General features: G+C 44.3%; 1 protein-coding gene across 6 annotated transcripts; it reads right to left on the bottom strand.

Annotated features, from left to right (window-relative positions):
- Window positions 1-542: 542 nt before the first annotated feature.
- On the bottom strand, window positions 543-17497 carry LOC142577908 (uncharacterized). 6 transcript variants are annotated; one of them, XR_012827101.1, is made up of 7 exons: window positions 17283-17495; window positions 15035-15106; window positions 14310-14418; window positions 10202-10267; window positions 8879-8971; window positions 2417-2497; window positions 543-726 (listed from the first exon to the last, which is right to left on the bottom strand). XR_012827101.1 is itself a non-coding variant. In XM_075687341.1 (7 exons), the coding sequence occupies exons 3-7, from the start codon at window positions 14413-14415 to the stop codon at window positions 671-673; spliced, it is 423 nt and encodes a 140-aa protein (XP_075543456.1). In that variant the 5' UTR covers window positions 14416-14418; window positions 15035-15106; window positions 17293-17497; the 3' UTR covers window positions 543-670. The 6 variants fall into 6 exon arrangements, 5 of the variants coding, with proteins under 5 accessions (XP_075543456.1, XP_075543455.1, XP_075543457.1 ...); XM_075687341.1 differs by lacking the exon at window positions 2417-2497 and adding an exon at window positions 2799-2900 and having other exon boundaries at window positions 17293-17497; XM_075687340.1 differs by lacking the exon at window positions 2417-2497 and adding an exon at window positions 2799-2900 and having other exon boundaries at window positions 17283-17494.
- Between the last annotated feature and the right edge of the window lie 9803 nt (window positions 17498-27300).

The following is a 27300-nucleotide window of genomic DNA, read 5'->3' on the forward strand; positions in this document are numbered from 1 at the left end:
TTAAATGTTATCGCCCAGTGCAAGATGCCCCTGCATCTATCCGAAGATTCTCTGTTATTCCAGCCGAGTCTCTCTTTGCTACCTACGTCATCACCAAAACTTGGGTAACCAGACTGCATGCTCAACGCGAATAATGTAGTTCATTCCGGAAGGCTTGCGAAAACCAGTGATTAAAGTATGGAATCTTCAACGAGTAATGCATAAATAACTGATGCGTTTCATCCGCGCATCAGATTTTCAACGATCGACGAGTGTGCGCGCCGCTATCATTGTGCTGAGTGTTACTCGTTTTGCTGGGCGCAGGTTCCCCCAATAAACAGTTTTGTGACTTGCATTGTGCAACTGTGATTCTTCACGCTCACTCAAACACAACACTAAAGAGGTGTAACACCTTATTTCAACACCATTCGTCTAACCACGGCCGATCTGAAGCGCGCTTCAAGCGTGAGAGGCGCGCTCTAGACCGGCCGTGATCTAACAAACGAAGTCGCCATACTGGGGGAGGGTGCGCATTGCTACATTTGGTTAAGGTTGCACGAAATTTTATTTGTGAAAGTGTCCATGTAAAAATTCATTTATTGCAGGCTCAGATCTACAGTGAGATCCGGTCCACCTAGCAAACGCACTGTGGGCAGCTCGAGAGACTCAGGGGTACAAAAGCCATTCCACATCACCAGCGCTTGCTGAGGCGACCTTGTTTTGATCTTCCTCCTGTGGGAACAGCGTCTGTAAAATGAAATTCGCGATGGCAGAATTTTATGCCTCAAGTGAAAAGAAATCTGGCTGGTAAAGTGTAAAATATTTACACCTTTAAGGGTGTTTCATTTTCATACGAGTAACACCCCTATCTTTAGGGCCTTGCAAAAATTTACAGAGAACAACGCAGCTGTAACTAGACGTGCAATGACAAAATACGTAGTTGAAAGCTGTATAATGATTCTGACAGCTTCGGACGCGCAGAAATATCAATCAGGAGAATTTCAGAGGGATAAATATGAAACTAAATTTAATGCTCTTTTTATGCCGCCTGTTGCAGCTGTCATCATTTTTACTTGCAAGAAAGAGTCGGTGAACAAGATGCCATCATTGGTTCCCACCAGCAATTTGATCTTAGCCCTTAAACGTGAGGGTGTTATCCACGTGACATCCGCACACCCTTTATGCCCCCATAAAGGTGTAGTGAGTCCTGTTACTTAAATAACACTTTGCTACAAAGTTTTCTGTTCCTAATGATTGCGTGCACAGTTTCTATTCTTAGGCTGCAATTTCCTAGCTGAAATAAACAACGACGCTTGGTGATACTGTAGTTATGCGAGGTGAAAAAGTCATGCATATGAATATTTTCACATCAGGATGACTATAATTATTATTATGCTAATTATTTCCATGCCAGTGCATATAATAATATAAATAACACTAATTGGCAGCTAGCCGAGTGTCTGGCCACACATTTCTTAATCTCGTAAACGTAAGGTTTGCCATTCTCAGTTGCGCTTCCCCGCCCTTATAGTATGCTTTTCTACTCTGATACACCACCGGCTCTCGTGCGCGTTCATTACATAATGGTCTCTCGAACCTGACTTGATAATCTGACTTGAAAACAAATTTTTTTTTTCGCTTTGGACCTGCAATTTATTGGGCTGTGCAGGTTCTCCAATGGGGCACTGCGAAGGGTTTTAATGAAATTGCTGAGCACTTTTCACATAAGTAGTCATTGTTTTGCAGGTTTATTCCCTGAAAGTTTTTATAAACTTCACAACAGTGTTTGTCTGATCTCCTTGGTTGCACATAGCACGATTGGTTTTCAGCACAACGTACTGACACGGACAGAAAGGGACGAGGACACGTAGTAGACCAGCAACAGAATGTTTATTATTAATTTCCCCCTCTGTTTATAGCGTAAAGCAGGCAATGATTCTTTCCTATTTTTCTTTTCTCATGCCGATTATTCGTCTCCTGGGGTGAAATATCGCTTTTGCGCAAGTAGCCCTTTTCTTTTTCTGTTAGTAGTATCGATTGGTGTACTGATACATGATTGCCCGCCATTCGATGTGTGCACGAGTCAATAATGGCCAGAAAAGTAAGCAATGCACAATAAACCACAAGAAGGAGCACGCTACCTGCAAGACAGGAGGGATATATGATATACCTTTATCATGTCACCGATGATATATAGGGAAAAACAGGCAGGTGTATCAATGACAGGACAAGGGAATATGCAGCATGTTTGGAAGGAATCTCGGCTGGGCATATCGCTTTTCATTATCGCCAGCACCGTTGCACCGTTCAATTTCATGACATAAAAGTTTTAGGAAAAATTAAAGACATGCTGATGGGCGAATTTTTTGAAGCCGTGACCATTGACAGAAGTGAGCAACGATACTACTAACAGAAAAAAGGAAAGGGATATACTTACGCGAAGACAATATTTCACCCTAAGAGACGGACAATGCGCATGACAAAATAAAAGTAGGAAAGAAGCATCGCCTGCCTTGCCCTATAAAAAGTGGGAGAAATCAAAAATAAACGTTCAGTTGCCAGTACAGAGCGTGCCGTCAACGCTGCTTTCATTGTGTAATTTTGACAATTCTGGAGAAAATAAATAAAGAAAAAAAAACCACACTTCTGTGCTCACTTGCGCGATGGATATGAAAATGTATAAGGTGCCTTCAAGAATTGATTCGTTAAAGAATCGCTCACATTCTCGGGGAATAAAACTTAATTATAGGCTTCCATTAAAGCGGCATGTAGCTTTTTGTTACATTAGGCGCACCATTCTAGGAAATGACCATACTCACGACAGTTGCAGTCGCAGTAGGTTTTGTGGTCAACGCAGCTGACGGTATATGGCTTCAGGCAATAGCTTAGCCACTCACTTCGACATGACGCATAAGCCAGGGCTGAAAAGACGAGAAATAGCCTACAGGGCATGCGGGGAACTCGTTCGGATTAAAGAGGAGCGATGATACGTGGACTATTTCGAAGCGGCCAGAAAGCACTCTCTTGCGCAAAGTTAAGAAAACGAGGCCACCAAGGGTGTCATTGTTTTCAAAGCGCAAAATTGACTTAAACATTAAGAGAAACATTCGCTTCAAGAAAATACATGGAAACCCGCATAAGATATTTGTGCAGATGGCAAGCAATGCCAAAACGTATCGTTGAACAAGGAGTGTGCGCGGTGGTGTTTAGCTCGAATTGTCGTGATCGCCTTAACAATTGTTCAATGGAACCTTCCACTGGAGACGTCGTATAGAACTAGGAAATTGAATGGTTTATGCAATCCTGATTGTCACGAGTGCTTTTGACTGCTTCAATTTTACTCGGAATGCTATCATAGCACAACTGGAAACACGCAGCACTTGCGCTCCTGAATGATCATTTCATCAACGCCACATAAATATATTCGTGTTTCCTAACTATTATACCTGCTTCCTAATACAGAATACCTGTATGAGAGCCTTTTGTTGTCTCGTATTTTGTTCAGTTTTTTGCAATGATGATACTGACGATGACTTCTATTGACATAGTCTTAGCTGGCGATAAAGCTGGCGATAAATTGTTAGCTAGCCTGCTTGAGTTAATCAGGTGTTCTATGCATCACGAGCTGAACTGCATAAGGTAGACACATTAAATCATGATGGGCACCTTGCCATTATTCTTCACAATAAATGCATAAAATCATTCCATTTTATTGGTGCTGCCGCATGGGGTAGTAATGAAGCTTGAGAAGAAGTTAAGGACCACGCAGCAAGCGATGTCAAGAACGATGTTAGGTGCAACATTAAGAAGCAGGAACACAGAAATGTGAATTAGAGAGCAAAAAGCCGATATTATACTTGACAATAAGGGGGAAAATGGAATTGGGAAGGCTATGCAATGCACAGGGCAGCATGCCAGGATTGGTGCCAAGGGAAGAAAAGCGTATTCGAGATGGGCGGAAAATTAGGTGGTGTGATAAGGTTAGGAAAATTGCGTGTTCAATTCGAAACCAGCTGGCGCAAGACAGAGTTAATCGGAAATCGCTGGGAGAGGCCTTAGTTCTCCAGTGAACATCGATGCTCGCTGGTGAGGATTGCAGTCTAACATTTCGCATACCTCTCCTTGATCTTTTGGTATGTTTTTGTGCTGGCAGGCGGCTGTTTCCTACGTATTTTGCTGGGTGAATACATTGAAATTCAATTAAGATGCGCTGAGTCGCCTTCGGACTGTCGCTGCTATGCGCACAAGCCTCATCCTGTTTCGAATATTTGCTCCGGTATGTTATTTTAACGCGAAATACGCTTTTGCTAGTTCAAGGCATATTGGGGAAGGTGGGCAGACTCCTGTTTTGCCTTGTTTCGAGGCCTCCTCAATAAAGTAGTCACGTGACCGATTGTGGCATGATGGTTCTGCCTTCAAGTACATCAACCTGATGCTCCAGCATTACGGCCACGATCGCTTGAAAGGCGACTATCTTTTTGAGACCTTTGGCGCTTTTGGCGCGTCACGTGCAAGTTTCTCTCACTCTTTTGTGACAACCAGTGGTTTCAGGCGCTATGTAAGACGGCACTGCCTTCTGGATTGGCCCAAATTTCCCAGTTTTTTTCCTCAAAGCGGCTAACGCTACATAGAAGGTGTGCGTCATTGTACCGGCTTCACGGTTGGCCCAAGTCAAACAGGTTTTAACGTTTCCTTGCCGGAGTTCAGATGCTACAGTTGTTTTGAATAGAGGCCACATGGCGAACATGTAGGTACGTACGATGCTAGAACACTTAGCCGCAGATGACACAACCTGTGTTTCTCTCGCTTTCACCTGTCCAGTGTACCTATGTAGTACTTAACAATCGTCCTGTCGCAAACTGGTATCCAAGAGCCGGAGTACAAACCAAGCCGTCGCCGCCATACGATCATCGTCGACATTTTGCTGCTGTCGTCACACATACGCTCGCGTCACGCCCACAAGTGCTGGCTTTGCGCGAGCAATTTGGTCCCCCAAGTAACGCTATGTGGAACCCCGAACGATGCTCGATAGCCAGCAACCTGCAAAATGCATCTCATAACCGTGAGTACTCCTGTGAGCGCAAACTGCACAATTTTTTTTCGTCCTCAGGTAACCAACTGGATCCTCCGGCCGTTAGTTTTATCGTATATATTTTCTCTCCTGATTTTTTTTCTTTCCGTTCTTGCACATTTACATGAAGTTCTGTCTTTATGTATTCCAATCTTTGCGTGCAATCTACCGTCCCTCTTTCACTCACTTTCTTTTCGATGATTCTAGGTTTCCTAAATCTAGTTTTGATTACCCTGTGGCAGGTAATATTTTCTTGACCTTCTTCATCTCTTCCTTGATTTCCTGTCCACAATGTTGAGGTACATATACTTGTGCACTTTATCCACTCAGTTGTTTGTGTCTATGTTCCATAGTCTTCATTCTAAACTGATTTTGCTTTGGACTTCTCTGAATTTGATAGAGGCCCCACCCGTGTCATTCCGCGCTACCTCATTTGTGGTTTTCTGTAGGCCCCAATGCGATTCGACCCACGGACCTTTGATAAGCTTTCAGCGTCAATATTGTCTAAGTGCAGAATAATATTTGCGAGCGTTATCGCTGGCACCATTACGCATTTCATAATTCCTCGCATGACTTCGGTTTTATTGTAGACGCGAAGTGCCCTAGGCTTCATTAAAGCTGCATTTCGCTTCCTGTTCATCTTGAGGTTATTTTGCTGGATGCAAGAGTACGTCCTCGCTTTCTGTATGTATACACCCAAATATTTATGTCGGTTGGCTATGACTTGTTGTTTAACTGGTGTCGCGTCACTACTCGTCGCTTTAACAGATATCTAAATTCGCGAGTTTTCATCTCTAAAACTAAAGCATATAGATGTGCCCCTTCACGGTCACACGTATTGGCAGGTCTCTTTGTATTCCTTGCATTGTGCCCTAGTAATGCGGTGTCGTCGTATGTTTTAGCCTTAAGGATCCTCTGTTGCACTCGTTGCCCTTTACGGATGCACGAAAAATTAAAATCTAATTTACTGTTCTTGATCTGTGTTCCTGTGCCCTTAACGCAAAGCTTAACATAACGCATTCGCAGCTATCGCCACGGCACGTATAGATACGCCTATACTTGTAATCGCTTATAATTCGCTAACTATCATCGGAAATATACGGGTCTATAGCCGGTAGTTTTTACACTAAAAAGTAGGAAAAGTGTACGAATGAATAAAAAATATCAGATTCCCGCAGTTACTGCGGCTTTGAAGGCATTTACTGCTACAGGGGTTGCTCTCTTAACTGCTTTGCACCATGGCAAAGACGTCGGTTCTATGACAATGAGGACACAACACCACGATAACGGTGCCAGACGGCCACTTACAGGTAAATATGGAAAGGAACGGGGAATGTGGAGCAGGAGAAATCGGCTACTGCAGTGGAATGTTTAATAGCGTGCAGTGTCGTATACTAATTGCATGGTGCGTTGATAACGGTACCGTTATACGCAAGCCCCCGAATAACAAAGCAGAATGACGGCCTCACGGAAAGCGCAAAGCCTGCTTTGATTGACCGGTTTATCTGGAGTTATTGAAGAAGCTGTCAATTTGCGTCTCCGACAGAAAATTGCAACAGCGCTAAGGGAACAGGATGTCGAATATAGGTCGGAAAGACGCGCGATCGGTATAGCCGATTTTTCCATTCAAGAGTTGCGGGATTGGGCAGAATATAAGATGAAATCTACGTCGTCCTCATGTCATTAGCTCAGACACATGTAATAATGTAATATTTGGGAGATTGTACCTGTCGATAGTCTCCCACCAAACATTCACATCGGATGAATGTCATGTCTTTCCTACAACACGCCATGAGAGCTTTTCTGAGATAATCCGCCAAAATTTTATACAGAGTATTTTCCTCCGAGTTGTATTTAAGAGTGATCTTTATCAGCAACAGTGACTTTTACGAGAACAGCGCTTATTCATAAGATCCAAATCAGGCCCCTCGGTTTCCTCTCTTCCAGGTGTAGCTGAAGTCGTTTATGTTCAGATGAAAGTTGTAATGGTTTATCACGGCTGCTTTGATTTTGCTCTTCGCGGCCCATAATCATAGAAGTCCAGCTTTGTGGTTCTCTCCGGTCTCACACTGATGCCAGCACCCTCTGAGCCTTTGAGTTAGTGCAACGAAGAGCTTTGCGGTCTTCCGCCACCACCTGTTATAAACAAGGCTACAAGAATCAAGCTCGGGCAGCTTCGAAGTGAGTTAATGAGAGAATGATGTCGCGCTCTGAGATGAGGTTAACGTAATCGCCTGCGCCCACATCCTTCTTGCCCTCCCACTGTTTAACCCCGCAACTGAGCCCGCAAGTAAGCCATCAATTCCTCCATGGTGTATGGCTCGACCTGCAGTGCACCTCACCGTACCAGGAATCAGGAAAAAATCTGAGCTGTCATCACCTGCTCTTAAACAACTAACTCTGCTCCTTTTGCACGAGAGGTACGCAGACCACGTACTTATTTATATTGATGGATCGGCAACTCTCCAGTGTTCCTCTCGAGCCATAGTTTTCCCAGCGAAAGCCACCACCATCAGTTTCAAGACATGTCACCCAACGACGACGATGGCTGCGGAACTTGCAGCTCTTCGCGCTGCACTTCGTCTCGTCAGCCAAGGACAGCCACGAAGATGGTCAATATTCAGTGACTCGAAGGCAGCACTGCAGTCTTTGCTATGAGCCCTGCGGCGTGGACCACACGAACAACTGGTATTCGAGATTAGACAACTAATCCATATTTCAGTGGGGGCGAAATGCGAAAACACCCGTGTGCTTAGATTTAGGCGCACGTTAAAGAACCCCAGGTGGTCGAAATTTCCGGAGTCCTCCTCTACGGCGTGCCTCTTAATCAGAAAGTGGTTTTGGCGCGTAAAACCCCGTAATCTTTTTTAAACTAAGGCATACCTTGACTGAGAAAGGACACCACGTGACATTTCAGTGGATTCCAAGTCACTGCGGGGTCATAGGGAACGAACACGCCGATAACGCTGCGCGGTCGGCTCTTCAAGGGGACGAATAGGAACCGATACCATTATTAAGGACAGATGCCGCTAGAAAATTTCGAATGCTCAGCCGTGATATCAGGTTTTCCTTGTGGAACGCAGGAAGTTGTCAAAACAACAGGCTGCACAACCTAGACTCCTCTCTACGCCTCTGCAATCTTGCTGGACTCTGCCGCCACGAAGCTACTCTGGTTTGTCGAATATGGCTAGGGGTGGCCTTCACCAAGTCTTTTGCTTTCCGAATCGGATGGGCCGACGATGCCTCTTGTGATGACTGTGGCAAAGAGGACTCTCTGTGACTGTCCTCGCTATAATTCAGAGACGATTGCTTGCAATCGCGATAGCGCACTTTGACCGAAGACCTCCAACAGAGAACTTATTTTAAAATATTGCCATCACAAGCCATCGCAGCAGAAGGCGACGAGGGCAATGTTGCAGTTTTTAAAGGCAACAGAATTGGACAAGCGGCTGTAGCCTGAACATACGTTTATAGTGCTGCAAGTTCTACTGTGCTGTGTGGTGACAGTATGCGGCGACAGGGACCGCCTGTGATTGTATATATATATGCCCATTTCTTTCTTTCTCTCTACTTTGTTACAACTTTACCTTCCCCTCCCCTCTCTCTCCAGCGTAGGGTAGCAACCGGATCTTCCCCTCTGGTTAACCTCCCTGCCTTTCCCCTTTACACTGTCTCTCTGTCTTTGAGCTCTTCATTTACGTAACCTCAGCTAAGGATACAAATGTAACGCATAACATTTATACCGAACTCATTATTTTGTTGACAGTTAAAGCGTAAAAATACTGTGGAACTGCAGTTCACGTTGGCAAGAGCATCCCGAATGCTTACAACATTGGAAGTGGAACTGGTGGCAGTTTTGGAGGCAGTTCGGTCTTCTGACTGCTGGGCAACTCGATTCGCGATGGCGGCACGTAAAGATACCTGAAGTAAAGATACAAATCGTCAGGTGTTAGAACGCTGTAGTAGCGAATATACGCTCCCTTAAGCATTCGGAAAATGAGGACCCCGGGGCTTACATGAAGCCTCACGCGCGCTTTTTTGTGGAATAATCCCTCAGCCATAAACATAATGCATGCCTGACGCTTGTTTAAAAGCCACAAGATTCAATTCAATATTACAGATTAATACACTTCCAATTTTAAACATGGAATTCCTAAAATTTCACGCTTTAGGTACGACTGATAGATTGAAACTTCCCGAAGGCGTCACCGAATTTAGGAGACTTATTTTACAATATGCTGATTCACCTTCCCAATAACCCGGGGAATACGAGATACTATGTAAAGGAGTACACAATCATTTTTCCATTTCAACCCAATCTGAATGTGGCTGTTCGGCCAGGAATTAAACAAGACACACGGCCAGGAATATTGAATAACAAGAAACCATAAGTACACAGCCAAAGTGACAAGCAAAGTGGATACGTTAAGCAATTCCTCTGCGGGCGACCGAACCATAATTTTTCAATGCAACGCAACGCAACACAGATAATCGGAGAGGACGTTCTCAGTGCCTTTCTCTATGCTATGATGTGCTGCAAAACTTTGGCAATGCAGAACTAACTAGACGAACGCTTAACTTAGTTGAATAAGGGAAGCCCCAGCTCTACTTTTCGTGTTACAACGTGTACCACTTGCGAAGATTAACCGTCTAGATGGTTGGTGCCTACGAAAAAAAGTCCAGGAGAACAAAAAAGGAAAACAAAAACTGGAGAGCTTGCAATGCTAGAGTGGACTAGCAGCTGCAAAACACGTTTTATGAAACAGTGGTTCATGAATTGCTGGCTTGACACTCCTACAAGCGTAACAAGCTTAGCTCCAGGATAGTGAGCTAATAACGCGGCAATTGTTGTCTCCACGAGTCGTCCGATATATGGCAACAGCGGGCACACTGCTCCGTACTGTGCTTTGATTCTGTATTCGAGTAAGAACTCAAATTGAGGGCAAGCTTATTTACTTGAAGCATCTTTTGACTTTGACGCAGGAGAATTACCTGTTCGTACATAATTCACAGGGCATGCTTAAATTAAAATTTGCGCATTGCTTTACAGTAAACGGACGTTGGAAGCATCAAGCAAGTGACACCGGCTATTAACCGCAAAAAACATGATTTCTGTCACAGATATATGCCGATAAAATAGGGAGTACTTGCCTGAACTTTCAGCGCAGAAGATCACATGCATCATTATGAACATGAAGAGGCATTTATGAGGCATCACTGTAGAATATTAAGAAAATGAGTTAAAACAAGCAATAATTTATTCCAATTTGTTTATAATGGAAAGGTAATTACACCTTTATCCATAGTTAACGCATTATTATAACATTTCTCATGCCGATATACAAGACAAGGACTTGCTATAATTCGTTCATACAACAACAACGACAACGATGACGACGACGAGAATATAATTCCTCCTTATTTCCTTCTTTTAACCACATGATTCTAGGTCAATCCCTCACTGTGGTTATGCACCATGGCTAGTTGGGTCAATAACAACATACTGCCTTATTGAAGTTATCGTATGCTACTGTATTAAATGATTAAAAGGCGAAGTTTCCTTGAGATGACTTCTGTGTAGATTACACTAGATTGATAAAATGTGGACAGCAAAGATCGGCTGTTGATATTATTAGATGATGCGAGTGAGCAAAGAATTTTGTGTCTGATACGGAACGTACATTGTCAACAATTTTATTACCGTTCCTAGTACGAGACTGAATCAAGCAAATGATCACTGTCTTTGGAGCTGTACAGCAAACTGTAAAATATGCGATGCACACATCAACTGGAGTCGGGAACTTCTAGCTAATGTTAGAACAGAGTGTTTGACATAATAAACAAGGTACTAGTTAGGGCTCTTTACTAAAGAAGGTTGGGTGTATAAATGGATAAATAATGTTTTGACTCGACCGTATCTGTCGATGTCTGCAACCACCGAAGGCATCAGCCTCCTCGAGGAGACGTGGGTGGTCAAGACCTCCATTCCAGAGCTGGGGCGGCTAGCACGAACGTTTATTACCGAAAATAATAACGAATTTAAGGACGCATTTCTTAATGTTCCATAGGCAGTGCCTAGTGCGCACAAGAACGCGTTCTTAAATTCGTTATTATTTTCGTTACGAAATGTTCGTGCAAGCCGCCCCTGGCCGACCAACGACGACTTGTCACCAGAGCCTGGGAGGCGATCGCGGCCAGATGATTCTTGAAATGAGGGACCCGCCCACTTAGGGTGACCCTGAGCTCAAAACGCTCGGGAAGACTGTTTCGTAAATAAAAGTTTATTTCACTCATTCCAATGCTACCTGCACGAACTGCATTCACATTGCATGCTCATGTTTGAATGCCGTGGAAAATATTTCTGTGCTAAGCGTTTGTATTTGTGAGCCTTGTTTATATATGTGCACGATAAATTTCCATATTTTGAAGTGTGTAATCGAAAAGTAATGAAAAGCCGACTCCAAAGTGTATTCACAGGAAGAAACTCCACGACGAAGCAAGCATCGCCTTTAATTTCACTCACAACATTCACAACCGCATTTCAACAACAACACGCGGCGGTTCTTATTAGAAAGTCGCAGATAAAAAAATCGTTATGGAAGATGCAGTTCACTTTACAGGTGCGGAGCAATTGAAGCCACGGCTTAGGTCATGGCGGAAAATGTGTACATTTGGCGCCTTCCACATGTATACTTGTTTTGAAAGACGCACGTGCTGTACTTCATAGAACATTAATACCTATATATGCACATATACCATGTGTTGTTCATATTATGCCGCAGGGCTACCTTCGAAATAAAAAGAAAAACAATTAATGGGTAAGTTCCTATATGATGCCAAGAGTAGCGCAGAAACAACTGTGAAGCAGGTAAGCGCTAACAAAAAATGATGAGGGCAACATTCCGATTACTACCATATCTCATGAACGGCCGGGATAATAAAGAGTCCTATAGAACACCTACGTGATCAAATGGTTTTCTAAGATCTATGAATTCCGACGGCAGATTCGGAGCACTTCCGGTAGTAATTTTTCTGCTCCTTGCGGATCAAGTCTACTCCATTGGGAGATTGAAAGCGCCTCCCGTACCTTTCATTGGCGGATTGGGAGCAGCGAAGCTGCTCCCAATCCTCTTCACGGAGCAGTGCTCTCTACTCTAAAAAATTTACGGAATCGACCAGAAGTCGCGTGATGTCAGGCCGCCCACAACTAACGTACCGCTCCCCCGTGAACGCGAATCGCAGCCTCTCATGAGTGGTACTTCGCATCGTCAACTTGCGCTTTTACTGCTCGCGGAGAGGGATGATTCATATAGCTCAATCTCCGAATCCACCTGCGGGGACTCAAGCAAACAAGAAGCTTCGGAAGCTTGTGTATTCAAGCAAGCTTTCAACATCATGTTTCGGCCGCCGACCAAGGGACCGAAAGTTGCGCGTTTCGGCGACGATGTTGTTCGCCAGTAATCGGATGAAGGGGTAAGAACGGCTCCCTTTCGGAAGTGCGCGCTTAAAAGCCTTAAATTTTGTTGATGAAATGCAGTTCCGAAGGCACTTCAGGCTGTCTCGGTGTGTTGCCACCGAAATGATAGCGGGCTTGGCTGCGTCTCCGACATGCCCGACACACAATCACGGCGGCATGCCTGCGAAGTCTACGTATACGGACATTTTGTGCTTTATTTGGTGAGTATGCGGATTGCCGTTGCTGCCGCTCTTTGAATTCGGCTGCGAAAGTGTGCACTATGCACATCTCTGCTGATTACCGCATGTGTGCTTGTGCGTGCTCGAGAAAGCAAGCGTTCGCAGGACAAGCGACATAACCAAAGAGCCGCAGTTTTTTGTTCAATCCGTGTGTGGCTTGTTCATCGTTCGTTTGCCTGCGCTGCACGATATGAAGAGTCATGTAGTTCAAGCTGCCTCGATACAATAGGAAATCGCTAACGTGTGGCCTTTGTTTCGAGCGGTGATCGTTCGTATTTACAATCAAGAAACCAGTGAAACTCTTTTGTATTATCCATTTGTTGCCGGCTTGTACTGTCGATTAAGCCGCTTATCGCCTTACTGCGCAGGTGCAAGGCCAACAAAACATGTATGCGGGATGTAGCAGACAGGTTTGACATGGCTGAGAGTACTGTGCACAGGATACTGTACAGAGTGGCGCAAGTCCTGATGACCCTAGGTCCAACTGTCCTAACATTTCCCGATGACCGGCAGAAGCTGTCCACAGTTTTTGAGTTGGTATGCACCCCTGATTTCTTTTAGCGCTGACAAGTAGAAAGACGAACTGCTATGTATGATCCTATTTTCTGCATGCGTCCGGCAGGCCAGGTGCTGGTGGATGCATTGTCGGGGATTACATCCGCATGAATTGTCCCAAAAATAGGATCGCTTCCACCTACAGCAACAGAGACTACTTTCTCTCTATTATATTGAGGCTGTATGTGATAAAAAAGACGTTTCACTGATGTTCTCGTTGGTAGCTTGAACAAGACACATGACTCCCGCGTGTTTCGCATGTCTTCACTAGCTAAGAGGCTCCCGGGTTTATGCCAAGGAGACAAATATCACCTTTGAGGTGACGCAGCATACCCTGTAAGGCCATACCTGCTTACCGCTTGCAAAGATTTTGGAGAGTTGTCAATAGAAAAGAGAGGTTTCGACGCGAAATTTCCAGCAACACGTGTGTTTATTAAAGCTCTTTTGGAATCCTTAAAGAACACTTCCGTCAGATGATGAGCCTTGAGCTGCGCACTGTGCCTTAATTTAATCAGTTCTTGCTTGCCTGTGTGCTGCACAATTTGCACATCAACAGAGGTGACGTACTGCTCGATAACACTGATGAAGAAGAGGCTGACAGTGATGTGAAATGGTCAAAGTGCACAGACAACACTGAATGTCATGAAGACTCTGAAGAAGAAGGAGCACTAAGTAGGCTCGGCGATTTGAAACGAGAGAGAGCTAGCAAGAATGTTTGGAGGACAATAAAATAAATGCGAGGAATTTCTGCTTGTTTGGTTTCATGCAACACAGATATTTTTCAAAGGCCCAACACCAAGAAACAGAGCTCGTAATTCGTCAAGGCACTGTTGTGTCAGCAGGAACCTTTGTCTTGGGAACCCTCCACCACAAACTCTCAAATAAAAAAAAAGATTGACTAATTGAAATAGCTTTCCTATTATGTGTACAAACAGAATATTTATTCACGTTCTTTTTCGCTTAGCGCTCGTCATCCACAGCAATGCCAAGGACATGGCTGAGCAGTTACATTTTCTCCATGTTCCGCCGCTTCTCTTCGCGGATTTCTTCTGCTTTTTTCTTTCCTCGTGCGGTGCTGCACTCTGGGCCTCCTTCTGGGCTTGCAGCCACTTCATTTCCTAAAAAAAAATATTTTGTTGCATTCTGGAAGTGGAAAGCCGAGAGTATTTTGTTTTTGTCCATGAACCTCAGTCATGTGCCTTGCCGATGTACTATGTGTGTTCTGCGAGCTTCGGGAATTGTCTTCATCAACCTGGCATCCCTCCTGTCTCTCATCTGTGTCCCCTGACCAACTTTTTTTTTGCTAGACAGAGTGCTAATCTCTTTTTTCGAAACAATACCGTAGCCATGCCTTAGCTGTTCTGGCTCGATGCTGGCATCCGGGGCTCTGATATTTTTCAGCTCCTCCTCACATGGCACTTCGCAGGGAGAATTTCCTGACTTCTTATTCTGGCTTGCAGCAGACGTCTTGCGGCTAACTATAGTTTTGTAAAGACTGCAGCATTGCTGTCAGGTTCTTGTTACCTCCATTTTTTTATGGAGATTTGCTGCTATGCGGGCAAGCATTTCCTTTTTATTTTTGAATTTCTTCATGAGACCGACCTGGGGAAAATATCCCTCATAATAATGTAGCAATAATTTTGTTTCGCGCACTGTTCATTCGCACGCTGCGCTCGAAAAAGTGCAAACCACAATTTTATATGTCATGCAAACATTAGCGCCAAATGGTCTTACTGCAATAGCTGGTCGCCTGGCTTAGTCTTCTGGCTTCACGGTGCTGCACAATGTCTGCACTGCTTGGAAGGTCTGAAATACACAATCATGGGAAACATGAAAAAAGTCGCCCCACAGTACTGTTTTCGTGCCTGCACCAGTCCTCTCTTGCTTAATAGTGGGTAAACGTTCAGAGCATGTCCAAGTAACACAGCTACTTTTTTTTGTTCCGGACTGTGAATATTCTTCACTGAGATATTAGGTAAAGCAAGGGTTATTAACATTGGTTATTAGCTCGGTTGCCTCCTGAAGGAACTTGCAAATAAAATAAGGGCAAAATAACTTCCCAAGGGCATTGCTACTACCGGCTGATGTTAATGTACACATTGAACGAAGGGAAACAAAACATTAAATTCTGGGTTTTTGCTTTCCAATACTCCGACCTCATTATACGGCTCAGCGTAGTGGAGGGCTCCAGAATAATTTTGATCACCTGGAGTTTTTTCTTTAACGTCAACAACAAGGCAGTCTTGCATTTGGCCTACATTCAGATTCAATCCTGCGACCGATCGAACGTGAATGTCGCCAAGGCATTGTTTTATAGCTTCAGGTCAGGCAATGACTGTCATTGACGTCGACATGCTAGTAAACGGACGAGCAGACGCTATGATTATTAATTATGAAGTTTGTTATTAACCCGCGATACCGCAACTTCATCGGCCTGTCTACGAAGGCCCACATGGAGCTCAGCCCCTCCGAGAAAGTTGTCATTGCAACGCGGCCGTACCAGCTGGCTGTGCGGCTTTGCAAACTGTTATTAAGTAAATGACGTAAATGGGACATAGAAGAGAGAAGGCACCCACGTCACCATTACGCGAACACTGAACACACTGTAGCCGAACCCAATGCGAAACATCGCATGACAATCCGCATGGCAGGGCGCTTTCGAGAAAGTTTTTTACGAGCGCCAAATCCACCCACCTTCAGTTCAGGCACTTCCGGGGTCCAGCATCGACGAGAGAAATAGGCTTACAGGCGATATAGATTCCATTAAGAGACTAAGAGGAATCGGCGAAACATTAAACACAGCATGCGCGCGAGTGCAAGCCGAAACTACCGAAAACGGCTCTAAACGCAAGGAATGCTGGGCACTCCCGGAAGCAGATCTGTGCTAGCGCCCCCTGGCAATTGCTCTGGAAGGAGTGCCTGTGTTTCAATCACAGATTTCATTCTGCTGCCTCATGCCGTAACGGGGTGCTCCGATGCGGGGTTCATCGACCACTCCCAATCTGCGATTGGAATTCACTAATAGAGAATAAAGTCTTTAAATAATTTCATTTCTCAGCCTACGGAGGATTTCTATAGAAAGGAAGTGGTGTAAGGAAAAACAAAATTGACTGACGCAGACTTGAATGGTTGAGCAACTAGGATAGCCTGGACAAATGCAGCGAACAAAGACGTCATGAGTAGATAGCATCGGAATTTTACCTAGTCCCCGAGTGTTAACCGAACTTGTACAGATAAGTTTGAGTGGGAGCAGATGAATGCTCAGAAAGAATCACTCTATTGCGCCATAGAGCTGCATCTTTTTTTTGTAAAAGGTGCTGATTGTCAAGGTACTTGGAAGATGCTGTTACGAGGGTAAATTATAAATAGTAGAGAAAGAAGTTAATAAATATTTCCCTAGACTCTTTGCAACTATAAACATTTTCTAATGAGAATTTTGCTTGCGTGTTTATGAGGCCGTGTCTACGAGCAAAATTATAAAGAAAAGAGTAGTTACTTTTCGAGCGAGCATGTTTAGTCCACTACCGTAAACCTTTATTGCAAATAGATAAGAGGGAACAAACTGGCAACAAGGAAGTGTTTGCAGTATGTGAGCTAAGATCAAAGAAGGTGAGCTGTCGCTGTTCTTGAGCTTTAGATACATTAACATCGGTACGTCAGGAAATATTATAAAGGAACCGTGATTGTCCACATTGTAGAAATAAGTGTTGTCACTTGCTTCACCTATTACTGTAGCGCAGGTTTAGTGGGATTTGATAGACAAAGGGCGCAAGCGCTTTTTGCCCTCATGGGTTCAGACGCTAATGAAAACCACACTTCGACAACTGAAAGAAACCTGTCATTTGGCAAGGAAACATCTTCAACGTAGTAGTAAATGTTCTGGTATCTGGAAATCCTGGTATTCAATCTTACCCAGCTAGAAGGCGCTTTTATGGAAGCACAGACTGTGATACAAAGAAAGAAAAATTGAAAATTTTCTTACTTTTCCTTACACTAGTGCAAAAGGGTAGTTGGACGTTGTGAGCTAGTTCTAGTGGAGGCAATGACTCTTGTAAGGCAAGCAATGTAGCTGACAAAATCAGCAAACATCGACCAGGAGAGGAGACTCCACATGTACACTGTTTAAAAAGGCCTCTCATAAAACACTCCGCGTTGCTCGATGAAACAGGAGATATCTGGACAAGTACGAAAAGGCAGCTTTATTCCTTGGGCACAAAGGCTATTGTCGTAGACCGATGGGATTACACGTTGTTTTTCACAACTGCTGCACTAGTTTTTCCACTTCTTGCTTCTAAATTTGGTCCCGGGTATTCTTGCTGTCGTACTTTTTGTTGTAACGGTGTGTTCCATCTTCGTAGAGCTTTAAAGTGTGCTACTATGATTACGTGTTCTTTACTTTAATGATAAGCACTGTTTGCCTCTTTCGGCGCGTTTACGGTCCTTGGCTTGTGAGAGGCTATAAATAGCATATCGTGCAAAATCATGATTTGATTTTTCGTCCGCCGATCCACCATTTTCTGGATTGGTCGTCCTTGCACCGCCGTCCTCTTACTGCAGCGACATCGTTACCATCGCAACTACGTCATCATCACCACAACTGCTGCCGTCATATACGTCTAGTGCCTTTGTGTGCGTCTAGTACGCCTAGTGCAACGCGGCCATTGGCCGGGTCATTACTTCTCCGTCCGGGTATTGTGTAGACAAGATGCCGGATATAGTATGGCGTCGTCACGCCGTATAGCCATTTCTTTGTCGTCTTTCATTCGTCATATGACTTCAGCCATTAGCCTACGTCATGCCATTATCATTCTGTCATGTTAACGTCATCGTCATGTCTTCCCTCCATTGTATTCATGCAGTCAACGCATGAATGTTGTGGTTTTAATTCTGTTGTGGTCCCGCCGGGATTTTCACGCCTTCGTGACCACTTCGTTATCGTTCTGCCACCGCCGCTCTGCCACCTTCTCTATCGTTGTGGTTCGATCGTCATCATCGCCATAATGTCGCTTCTACTCACTTTGTAGTCGTCATTCCGCCGTGGAACCTCGTGCAACGAATGAGGTAGAAGCGCAATGTATCTACGGACAACGATTTGAACTCTTGTAAAAGTAAACCACGTAACTTATTCCCCAGCAGAATGGTGCATATGCTGTTAGGATAGTCTTTGATGTTTTGTAACTACCCTTTGCTGATAAAGCTCAGCTTGGAATTACAGTGAGTATGTAGCACTAAGATCCCATTCGTGACACAAATTGCGTAACCGGGGAGGTATTCTGTAACAGTCCACCTAGTGGACATGTCCATTTCTTCGGCTGATAAAGTTCTGATTGGCTGGGCTGGGCTGTGCGGCAACAGCAGCCAGGCGCCACAGCCAATCAGAACTTCAACACAGTACCTCGCCTGATCTTCGAGGCGGATTGTAGGCTTAAACACGCACGCACACATCGCACCGGGTGTTCCGTCCACCTCAACGCTAGCAGAAACTCCGGCCATGCCGACTTAAATCACTTCAGTACGTCTCACAGAGCCGTTTCCCACTTAGAAAGCGCTAGCTCATACTGAATAGACCGCGTGAGTGCGAAAACAACCATCAGAAACTGCCGCCGAGCGTATATATGGCATAGAACACGGAGCGCTCGCTCAAGCCAGCATGTCGATCGTCCATAGATGGCGCCGATGCCTAGGCACTGCTGCACTGCCCATAAAACAACGGTCTAAAGCTATCCAATAATTTGCCGTCACCATCGATGCTTCACCTTTCGGGTGAAACGAATATTTTTTTGTTGAATTTAGGTTACGCTAGATTGATGGAAATAATTAGAAAGAATGAAGAGTGCGGAACCGTTCTAAAGTCATTCCCTAGACTTGATTAGGAATTTAGTGTGGGTGTCCAAAAAGACAAGGCATACCCCACTTTGGTTCAGTTTAGGGCCTTGTGTAGAATCAGCTTTTAGGATACTAAGGCATGGGAGAAGTCGCGGCGAAAAAACCCATGCGGATGATCGGCGTTTACTAATATTGTCTAGATGCAACCGAAATTCTTAGCTTCCATTGCCAACCGATTATCTAAAATCTGAAATCAATGATACAAAGGTCAGTTTCACAGAACTTGCTGTGTGGTTTACTAAACGAAACTAGGTACTTGAGCGGCATGTGCGTTATGATTTTGTAATTACTTTTAAGCACTTTTCACATCAACCAAAATTCTACTTGATAAAATATCTCGACTATAATATTGCACTGTTCCTGATTTTGCACCGTATGTTGGGGGCATCTTTGATGCTGCATCAGTATATAACATGTTCGATAAGTGTGTCTATCTGTGTTGTTCCAGCATATGGGACTGTTAAGGAGAACAAATAAAATCAGACAATGAATCATATTCGAGAAACGATAAATAGTGATTCTAGCTTACAAATACTTCTACGAAGTCACCGGAGCCCGGAAATACCCATTACTGCTGTTAAATATGGTACCAGAAGCGATAGTATACCTTGTTATTATTATCAATTTACATTTATTGATATGTATGCATAATGAACACCTACGTTAAATTGAGAATCTGCTATCTGCTGGTTTCACTCACATGCATCTATCTACAGCGGGACAAACAGCATAACGGATACCTATATCTGTTGCGCGATTACTAATATCCCTCTTGTATGCTTATACATTCCTCTATGCAGTCCTTTATACCTGTAGTCGAACACTTACAATATAAAGACACCAATTAGTATACAGATAACTTTATTGAAAACTTACAGGGTCTCTTAAGATCTCTCTTATGAGGTGAACGGCGAAGGCCTACTCTTCCTCCTCTTATCATTTTCCTCTTACTCTTAGCCTCCTCTCTTTCTCTTCTTTCTTTTAGTTGTTACTGCTCACTACTAAGCATTTTTTGTCATTTGTAATCCATTGTGGTCATTACAAGCCGTCGTTAGACATGCTGGTCATACCATAGTCATTAGTAGTCATTACCAGTCATCTGAATCGTTATTAGTCATTACTGGTCATTACTAAGCATTTTTAGAAATTTGCAATGTATTGTAGTCGTTACAAGTTGTCGTTAGACATAGTGGTCATTTCCTAGTGATTAAGAGTCATTGCAAGTCATTTCAGTCATTATTAGTCATTACTCCTCACTACTAAGCATACTTGGTCATTTTGTAATCAATTCTGGTCATTACAAGCCGTCGTTAGACATGTTGGTCATATCGTAGTCATCAGTAGTCATTAGACGTCATATCAGTCATTATTAGTGATTACTGGTCATTACTAAGCATTTTAGTCATTTCTAATCAATTGTAGTAGTTATAAGTTGTCGTTAGACATATTGGTCATTTCATATTCATTACTAGTCATTTTAGTCATTACTGCTCATTAATGGACAGTTCTAGTCATTTCTAATCAATTACGGTCATTACAAGCCGTCGTTAGACATACTGGTCATTTCGGAGCCAATAGTAGTCATTATTAGTGATTACTATTCATTATTAACCTCTACCAATCTTTATTAGAACGTTATCATTCACTAACTGTAACTATAAACCATTTTTCATTCTTTAATCTGCTTTTAATCTGTCTTCATGTGGCGTGATGACGCTTCGGCGGACACTACGGCGGTCAGGTCAGCTGACACAAACTTCACCCTGAGCCCAGAAAGGCTATCACCCTAAAGATGGCCTGAATATTGAAGACCTCAGGGGTTTCCATGGACCATCCAGAAAGATCAGTGCGAATGATGATTGTTGATGTTGTCTAAAAGCTGGCACATCACTAGCGTCGACTCAGCCGACCAGCGGTTGGGTTCTTCTTTGATGAAATAATTGTAAAATGGGAAGGTAGTGCTTTATTGATCACTTCACACTTTTAGCCGCTTGTAGTTTCATATGTTATAGTTATATAATTTGTAATATGGCCTGATGCAATCAACTAAAAAGAAGGGATACCGCTTGCTTCTAGTGAAAGCTAGAAAAAGATTACCGTGGAACCACCTGTCATGATGACTGTCGAGGTTAACGTGATTAGCATTAAGACTATTTAGGGACACACCGCATTCATGAAGACACATTTATTTCAAATCTGTTGTGGGTAAGTCCACTGTGAATGGTAATCGCTATAATATACTCACACGCCACAAAAAAAGCTTCCCTGCAGGCGGCCTGCCGACCTTCTCCAGTTTAGTCCCATTGGCTCCGCACCACTGCGTCTGCACCAAGAAGGTTTGTGTGTCTCTACGAAAGACACCGAGAAAACTTCATTATACGCGGCCTGCACGGAGCAACCAGTTTTGTGCCATTGACATTGTAAGTTCGGGGTACATTATTTCTCACTTTGAATGAACTACGGCCCGATTACACAGGCGTGTATTTCAGACCTAAATCTTTTACTTCGATTTGGTTCAAACCGAAGAGGTTTAGGTTGACGTTGCAAAAACGCATACTACCAAGTGCAAAAAGTCAGCTCTGGGATCTGCAAAACGCTCATAGGGACTCTGCTTGATAAATTCAAATCGACGAAGTGGTGGAGAACATTGGAATAAGGCATACTGCCACGTACATGAATCTCTCTGGGAACTGCAACACGGTCACGTAACACAACTTATAGACGCTGCCGGGATTCATCGTTCCAGTCGGCGAGGTGCAGGTGGAGATTGGAATAAGGCACACTATGAAGCACATGGACTTCTCTTTGAACCTGGAAGCTGTCATAAGGAACAACTTATGGACACTGTGGGAATTCTTCGTTCAAGCTCACGACGGAGGGGGCAGCTTTAAAGAACTCGTACTTTCGCCCGAAAGGCGAAGCATCGATTGCCATAGCAAATTAGTAGAAAGCTATACAAAGTAAGGATAGTAGCTTTATTAGCCGTGTTAAATTGCAAAGATTCGCTTACTAATTAAACGAAGAAACGTGATGTCACGCACATACAGGTAAACATGAACACATCGCGCTCAATGACCGCAAAACTCGTTGTTAAAACGCACGAGTTAAAAGTGCGGAAGCAGCAGCGAGTGAATTGACATTCGTGTAGTCTCTTGCTTCAACGCAACCTTCCTCTTTCGCGCGTGCGAGATTGAGCCGTGATTGTCGGCTGAATGTCGCAAGCTTTCACTCGCATGTACGGCGCGTGGCGACGCTGTTACATGTTTGGACTTTATATGGAACATCACGGCGACGGCGATGGCAGAAGTGTGCTTGCAGTGTCCATAATATTGCTATCGCAATAATAAGGCCCATTGACGAGCACATATAGATTTCTCTGGGAACTGCGAAACGGTCAAGGGGTACGACTTATTGCGGTCGTAGGAATGCTTGGCTGAAGTGAAGAGGTCCAGGTGGGGACTGAAATGAAGAACACTACTAAGCACATGCACCTCTTTGGGATCCACGACGCTGTTATGAAAAACAAACTATGGAGGCTGTGAGAATTCTTGGTTCAACTCAACGTGACATGGTGAGGTTTAAACAAGGCGCACTGCTAGTCACATGGACTTCTCTGGGAACGGAGAAGTGGTCTTCGGGCACGACTTATTGATGTTTTAGGAATACTTGGCTGAAGTGGACAGGTCAATGTGTCCATTGGAATAAAAAACCCTGCGAAGCACATAGACCTCTTTGGGATCCACGAAGCGGTTATAGGATACAAGTTATAGAAGCTTTGGGAATTCTTGGTTCAAGTTAACGAGGCGAAAGGGGAGCTTTAAGTAAGGCACATTGACAAGCACATGGACTTCCCTGAGAACATCGAAGTGGTGATGGGGAATGACTTATTGGCATTGTGAAATGCTTTGCCCAAGTCAAGAGGTCCTGGTGGTGATTTGAATAAAGAACACTGGCAATCACATGAACTTATTTGGGATCCACGAAGCGGTTATGAGGCACTACTTACAGAAGCTGTGGGAATTCCATGGTGGAAGTTAACGAGGTGCGAGGGGAGCTTTACATCAAGCACACTGCCAAGGACATAGACTTGGTCATTGAGTGGTCAGAAGTAGTCATTGAGCACGACTTCTTGATGTTGTAGGAATTCTTTGCTGAACCCGATGAGGTCCAGGTGGAGACTGGAATAAATAACGCTGTCGAGCACCTGGGCCTCTGCAGAATCCGCGAAGAGGTCTTGAGGAAGAATTACGGACGCAGTGAGAATTCTTTGTTCAATTTGACGAGGTGCGGGGACAAAAACGACAGTCCGACATGTTTACGATGGATGCCCGATTGCTCCCAATGTGCATGATAATGAACGCAAAGAAACGTAAACATAAAGACCTTGAAAGGTAAGAAAGAACATCACACTTCCTATGAAGCATACCCGTGCGTACTATCTTGTGGGCTTTTTTTCTTAGATAAGTGCAGAGATTGAAGTAGAGAAGGGAACACCAAACCAATCGCTGTGTTTTTTTGGTAATGTGGTTTATTTAACCATAATAATAATGCACGGCACCAAAATTTTGTAAATAGGAGTTGAGCAGAAGATTAGGGTGCATCCGTTCTTGCCATTACACGTTCCTGACAGAGATTTCGCTTCTTTAATTAGAACGTTTGTTTCGAGAAGGCGACCATTGCTTGAGTTCATCATTTGTAAATGTTATCATAAATATCCCGAATTTCAGGCTGCATGGCAAGAAAACGACCGCTCTCTCCCAGATTTTTTCTGCAATACAAGAGAACCAACAATTTCTCCCCGTTTCCCTCTTTAAAAATAACATCTTATTTTTACCCTAACACCTACTTAACACCTATTTTACATAATCTCACACGCCAATGAAGCACGCTAGACGGGCTCATGCCTAGTTTATCAAAATTTCTGTATGTAAAGCTCTCGGGAACGTGAAGGCAACTTAGTGTGTTCACGAGGGATATGATTCTAAGAGTGAGTGCGCAACGTTAGCGTTGCGCTCAGATTCTGCAATGGAGTAGAAGCCCAACAAGTGCTTACAGTCAATTTGTAAGCTTAAGAGTTTGTTAATAAAGATACATATTTTGCGCCATATTTGCTCTGCAGGATTGATATATACCACTTCTAGCGAACTCTTGCAAGAAAGGGTACACGGAGTAGTGCAGTATCTATGTTGAATATTACCTTAAAAGTGCATAAATTGTTTTCACGACTCAATCTTTGCCGAATGTGCTTGCCTGAGGTTCTTGCGCCAATGATCAGAGTCAGCATGACATAAATAAATATGTAGTTCTGATCCATTACTAGAGAAAACAAAAAGAATGAAGAACAGAGATTTGAACTAGAGGTAATCAAAAAGAAAAGTTGGAGCAGTACTGTGTCATAATTGTTGGCGTTACGGCAGTGCAGTACTGTAGATCCAGAAGAACAAGAATGAACGAGGACGAACTGATGCAAATACTTGTTAAAAATCAAGATTGCAAAAGGGCAACAGAAAAGGGATGCTGTGTTCGCCAAGAGCGGGTGAATTTGGGAAATGCCCCGCAGGGGCGTCTGCGTCAGCAGGCGTTTGGTGTGTTGCGACACTACGTACCCGAGCACACGTGGGTTGGACCCTCCCGCGTGTAGGCGTGCGCGGCCTAGCCGTGTCCGGGGAAAGGGGGATCCTGGGGGTTGAGCCGATGCTGGGTGTTCGGACCTTTAAGGCCCCCCCCCCCCCCGGTGGAGGCAACACACCTCTTTGGCCTCTGCTTCACGTAGACGGCACCCCCGGACGGACCCACCCGGGGGGAATCGGCAGTCGCCTTTTTCTGTCTCTCTCTTCGCACACCTTCGTCTTTCCCTCTCACTTTTAATCTTTCCTGTCTTCTTTTTCTTCTGATAATTTCCAACATTCCTGGCGGCGAGGGTTAACCTGGTGTGGTATGACCTACCTTGGTTATAACATATGTGGTTATAGGGACGACGTACAGTTGGCATGGTGGGGCTTGTTTCACCACATACCTTGCCTTGTCCCCTTGTTGGGCTCGGTGGTGGGTGACTGGCATCGTCGCTGAATACTCAACATATTTCATGGGAACTTCCAACCCCTTTTAAACTGATCGTCCCTCTAAAAGGGGGCGCACCGATGCTACATTTCAATTTTCTCTCAAAGCCACTCAGACTTTCCCGAAATTTCACGTTGTTCACAGTGGAAAACCTGACAAGAAGGCAAGAACGATTTCACCATTCGTTGTGACGAAGTATCTCACAGGGCCATTGGAGGTGGCTATAATATCACCAAGCTGGCCTGTGGCGACTTATTACTCGAATTGAAAGACAAAACACAACATGACAAGCTAACGAGCCTTGTAGAACTTGGAGATATCCCCGTCAGCGTAACAGCACACCGAACCATGAATTCGTCCAAAGGCGTAATTTCTGACATTGACTTAATGGACTTGACCGAAGAAGAGCTCCTGGAAGGATGGAAGGATGAAAACGTCATAAACGTACAAAGAATAAAGATCAGACGGGACAACAAGGAGCTGCCAACTAAGCACCTGATAGTTACCTTTGGCTCTAGCACATTACCAGAGACATTAGAAACTGGATATATCAAAATCAGAGTACGACCGTACATCCCTAACCCGCGACGTTGTTTTAAATGCCAGAGGTTTGGCCACGCTTCCCAGAGCTGCCGAGGGCGGCTAACATGTGCGAAATGCGGCATCAACGATCATTCTGCAGATGACTGTAAGGCTGAGCCCCGTTGTAGCAATTGTAATGGTGGCCACCCTGCGTACTCTCGATCATGCGAAGTCTGGAAAAAAGAAAAAGAAATAATTGCGATAAAGGTCAAAGAAAACATAACTTTCAGAGAAGCAAGACAACGCATCTCATCAACATTTAGACGGACCGCATCTTTCGCCGAAGTGGTACGTCGGGGGGCAGCACCACAACGGCACTTGGCGGACGCCAGCACCATGCATAGCGAGCGTGCGGCAACGCCACCCGCCCCCATGGTGGGAGCAGCGAAGGCTGCCCTACCTCTCCCGAATTTGACCACAGTGGAGGCCTCTGCTAGTGCTGGCACCAGTCATCCCAGCTCCGAGGTCAAGAAAAACCCACCAACCACCAGGATGGTGGGCTCCAAGGCCTTGTCTTCCGAGACAAGGCTTTCACGGAAAACACACCGCTCGCAAAAGCGGCTGTCCAGTGCCTCTCAAGAGGCCATGGACACAACACCGAGTCAGAAGGCGCAGTTGACGCCTAAGGAGCGGCGCGATTTTGCCGATTGCTCCAAAAAAGACAAAACTCCAATTACAGGGCCCCAAAAGGGCAACATAAGCTAAACCAAGTTCATTCTCTTTGACACATAGCACAACATTTATTTCAATATGGATACACTGATTATTCAGTGGAATACCAGAGGCCTGCTTTGCAACCTCGATGATATCCAAGAACTCCTTAATCAACTAACTCCTAAATCTAAACACAAACACTTCCTACGTCAGTATGTTATTTTTCGGAAGGATCGCGATGATGCCCTTGCATCATCCGGCGGCGTAGCCATCATAGCTGACAAATCTATAGCCTGTCAACACTTACAGCTACAAACACCCCTTGAGGCAGTGGCCATTCGAGCTGTACTGTTAAATAAACTGATAACCATCTGCTCCCTATATATACCGCCGCATTTTCAGCTCCACAAACAAGAATTCCAAACACTAATAGATCAGTTGCCTGAACCATATCTTGTGCTTGGAGATTTAAATGCGCACAGCAACCTATGGCGCGACTCAGGCTGCGACGCGAGAGTTCGCTTGATTGAAGAGTTCCTTTTTTCTTCAGGTGCATGTCTTTTGAATGGGAAGGAGCCCACGTATTATAGCATGGCAAACAAAACATACTCCTCAATAGATCTTAGCATAGCATCACCTACTCTTCTACCTTACTTTAAATGGAAAGTTATTAAAAACCTATACGGGAATGATCATTTCCCTGTAGTTCTAAGCACACCAATGGCTAATGAATGCCTTCCACAATTACCTCGCTGGAGAACTGACTCGGCTGACTGGGAAACGTTCAAAAAGCTTGCTTGTTTATCCTGGGACGACAT

The sequence above is a fragment of the Dermacentor variabilis genome, chromosome 4 (genome assembly GCF_050947875.1).
Source record: "Dermacentor variabilis isolate Ectoservices chromosome 4, ASM5094787v1, whole genome shotgun sequence".
Classification (NCBI taxonomy): Eukaryota; Metazoa; Arthropoda; class Arachnida; order Ixodida; family Ixodidae; genus Dermacentor; species Dermacentor variabilis.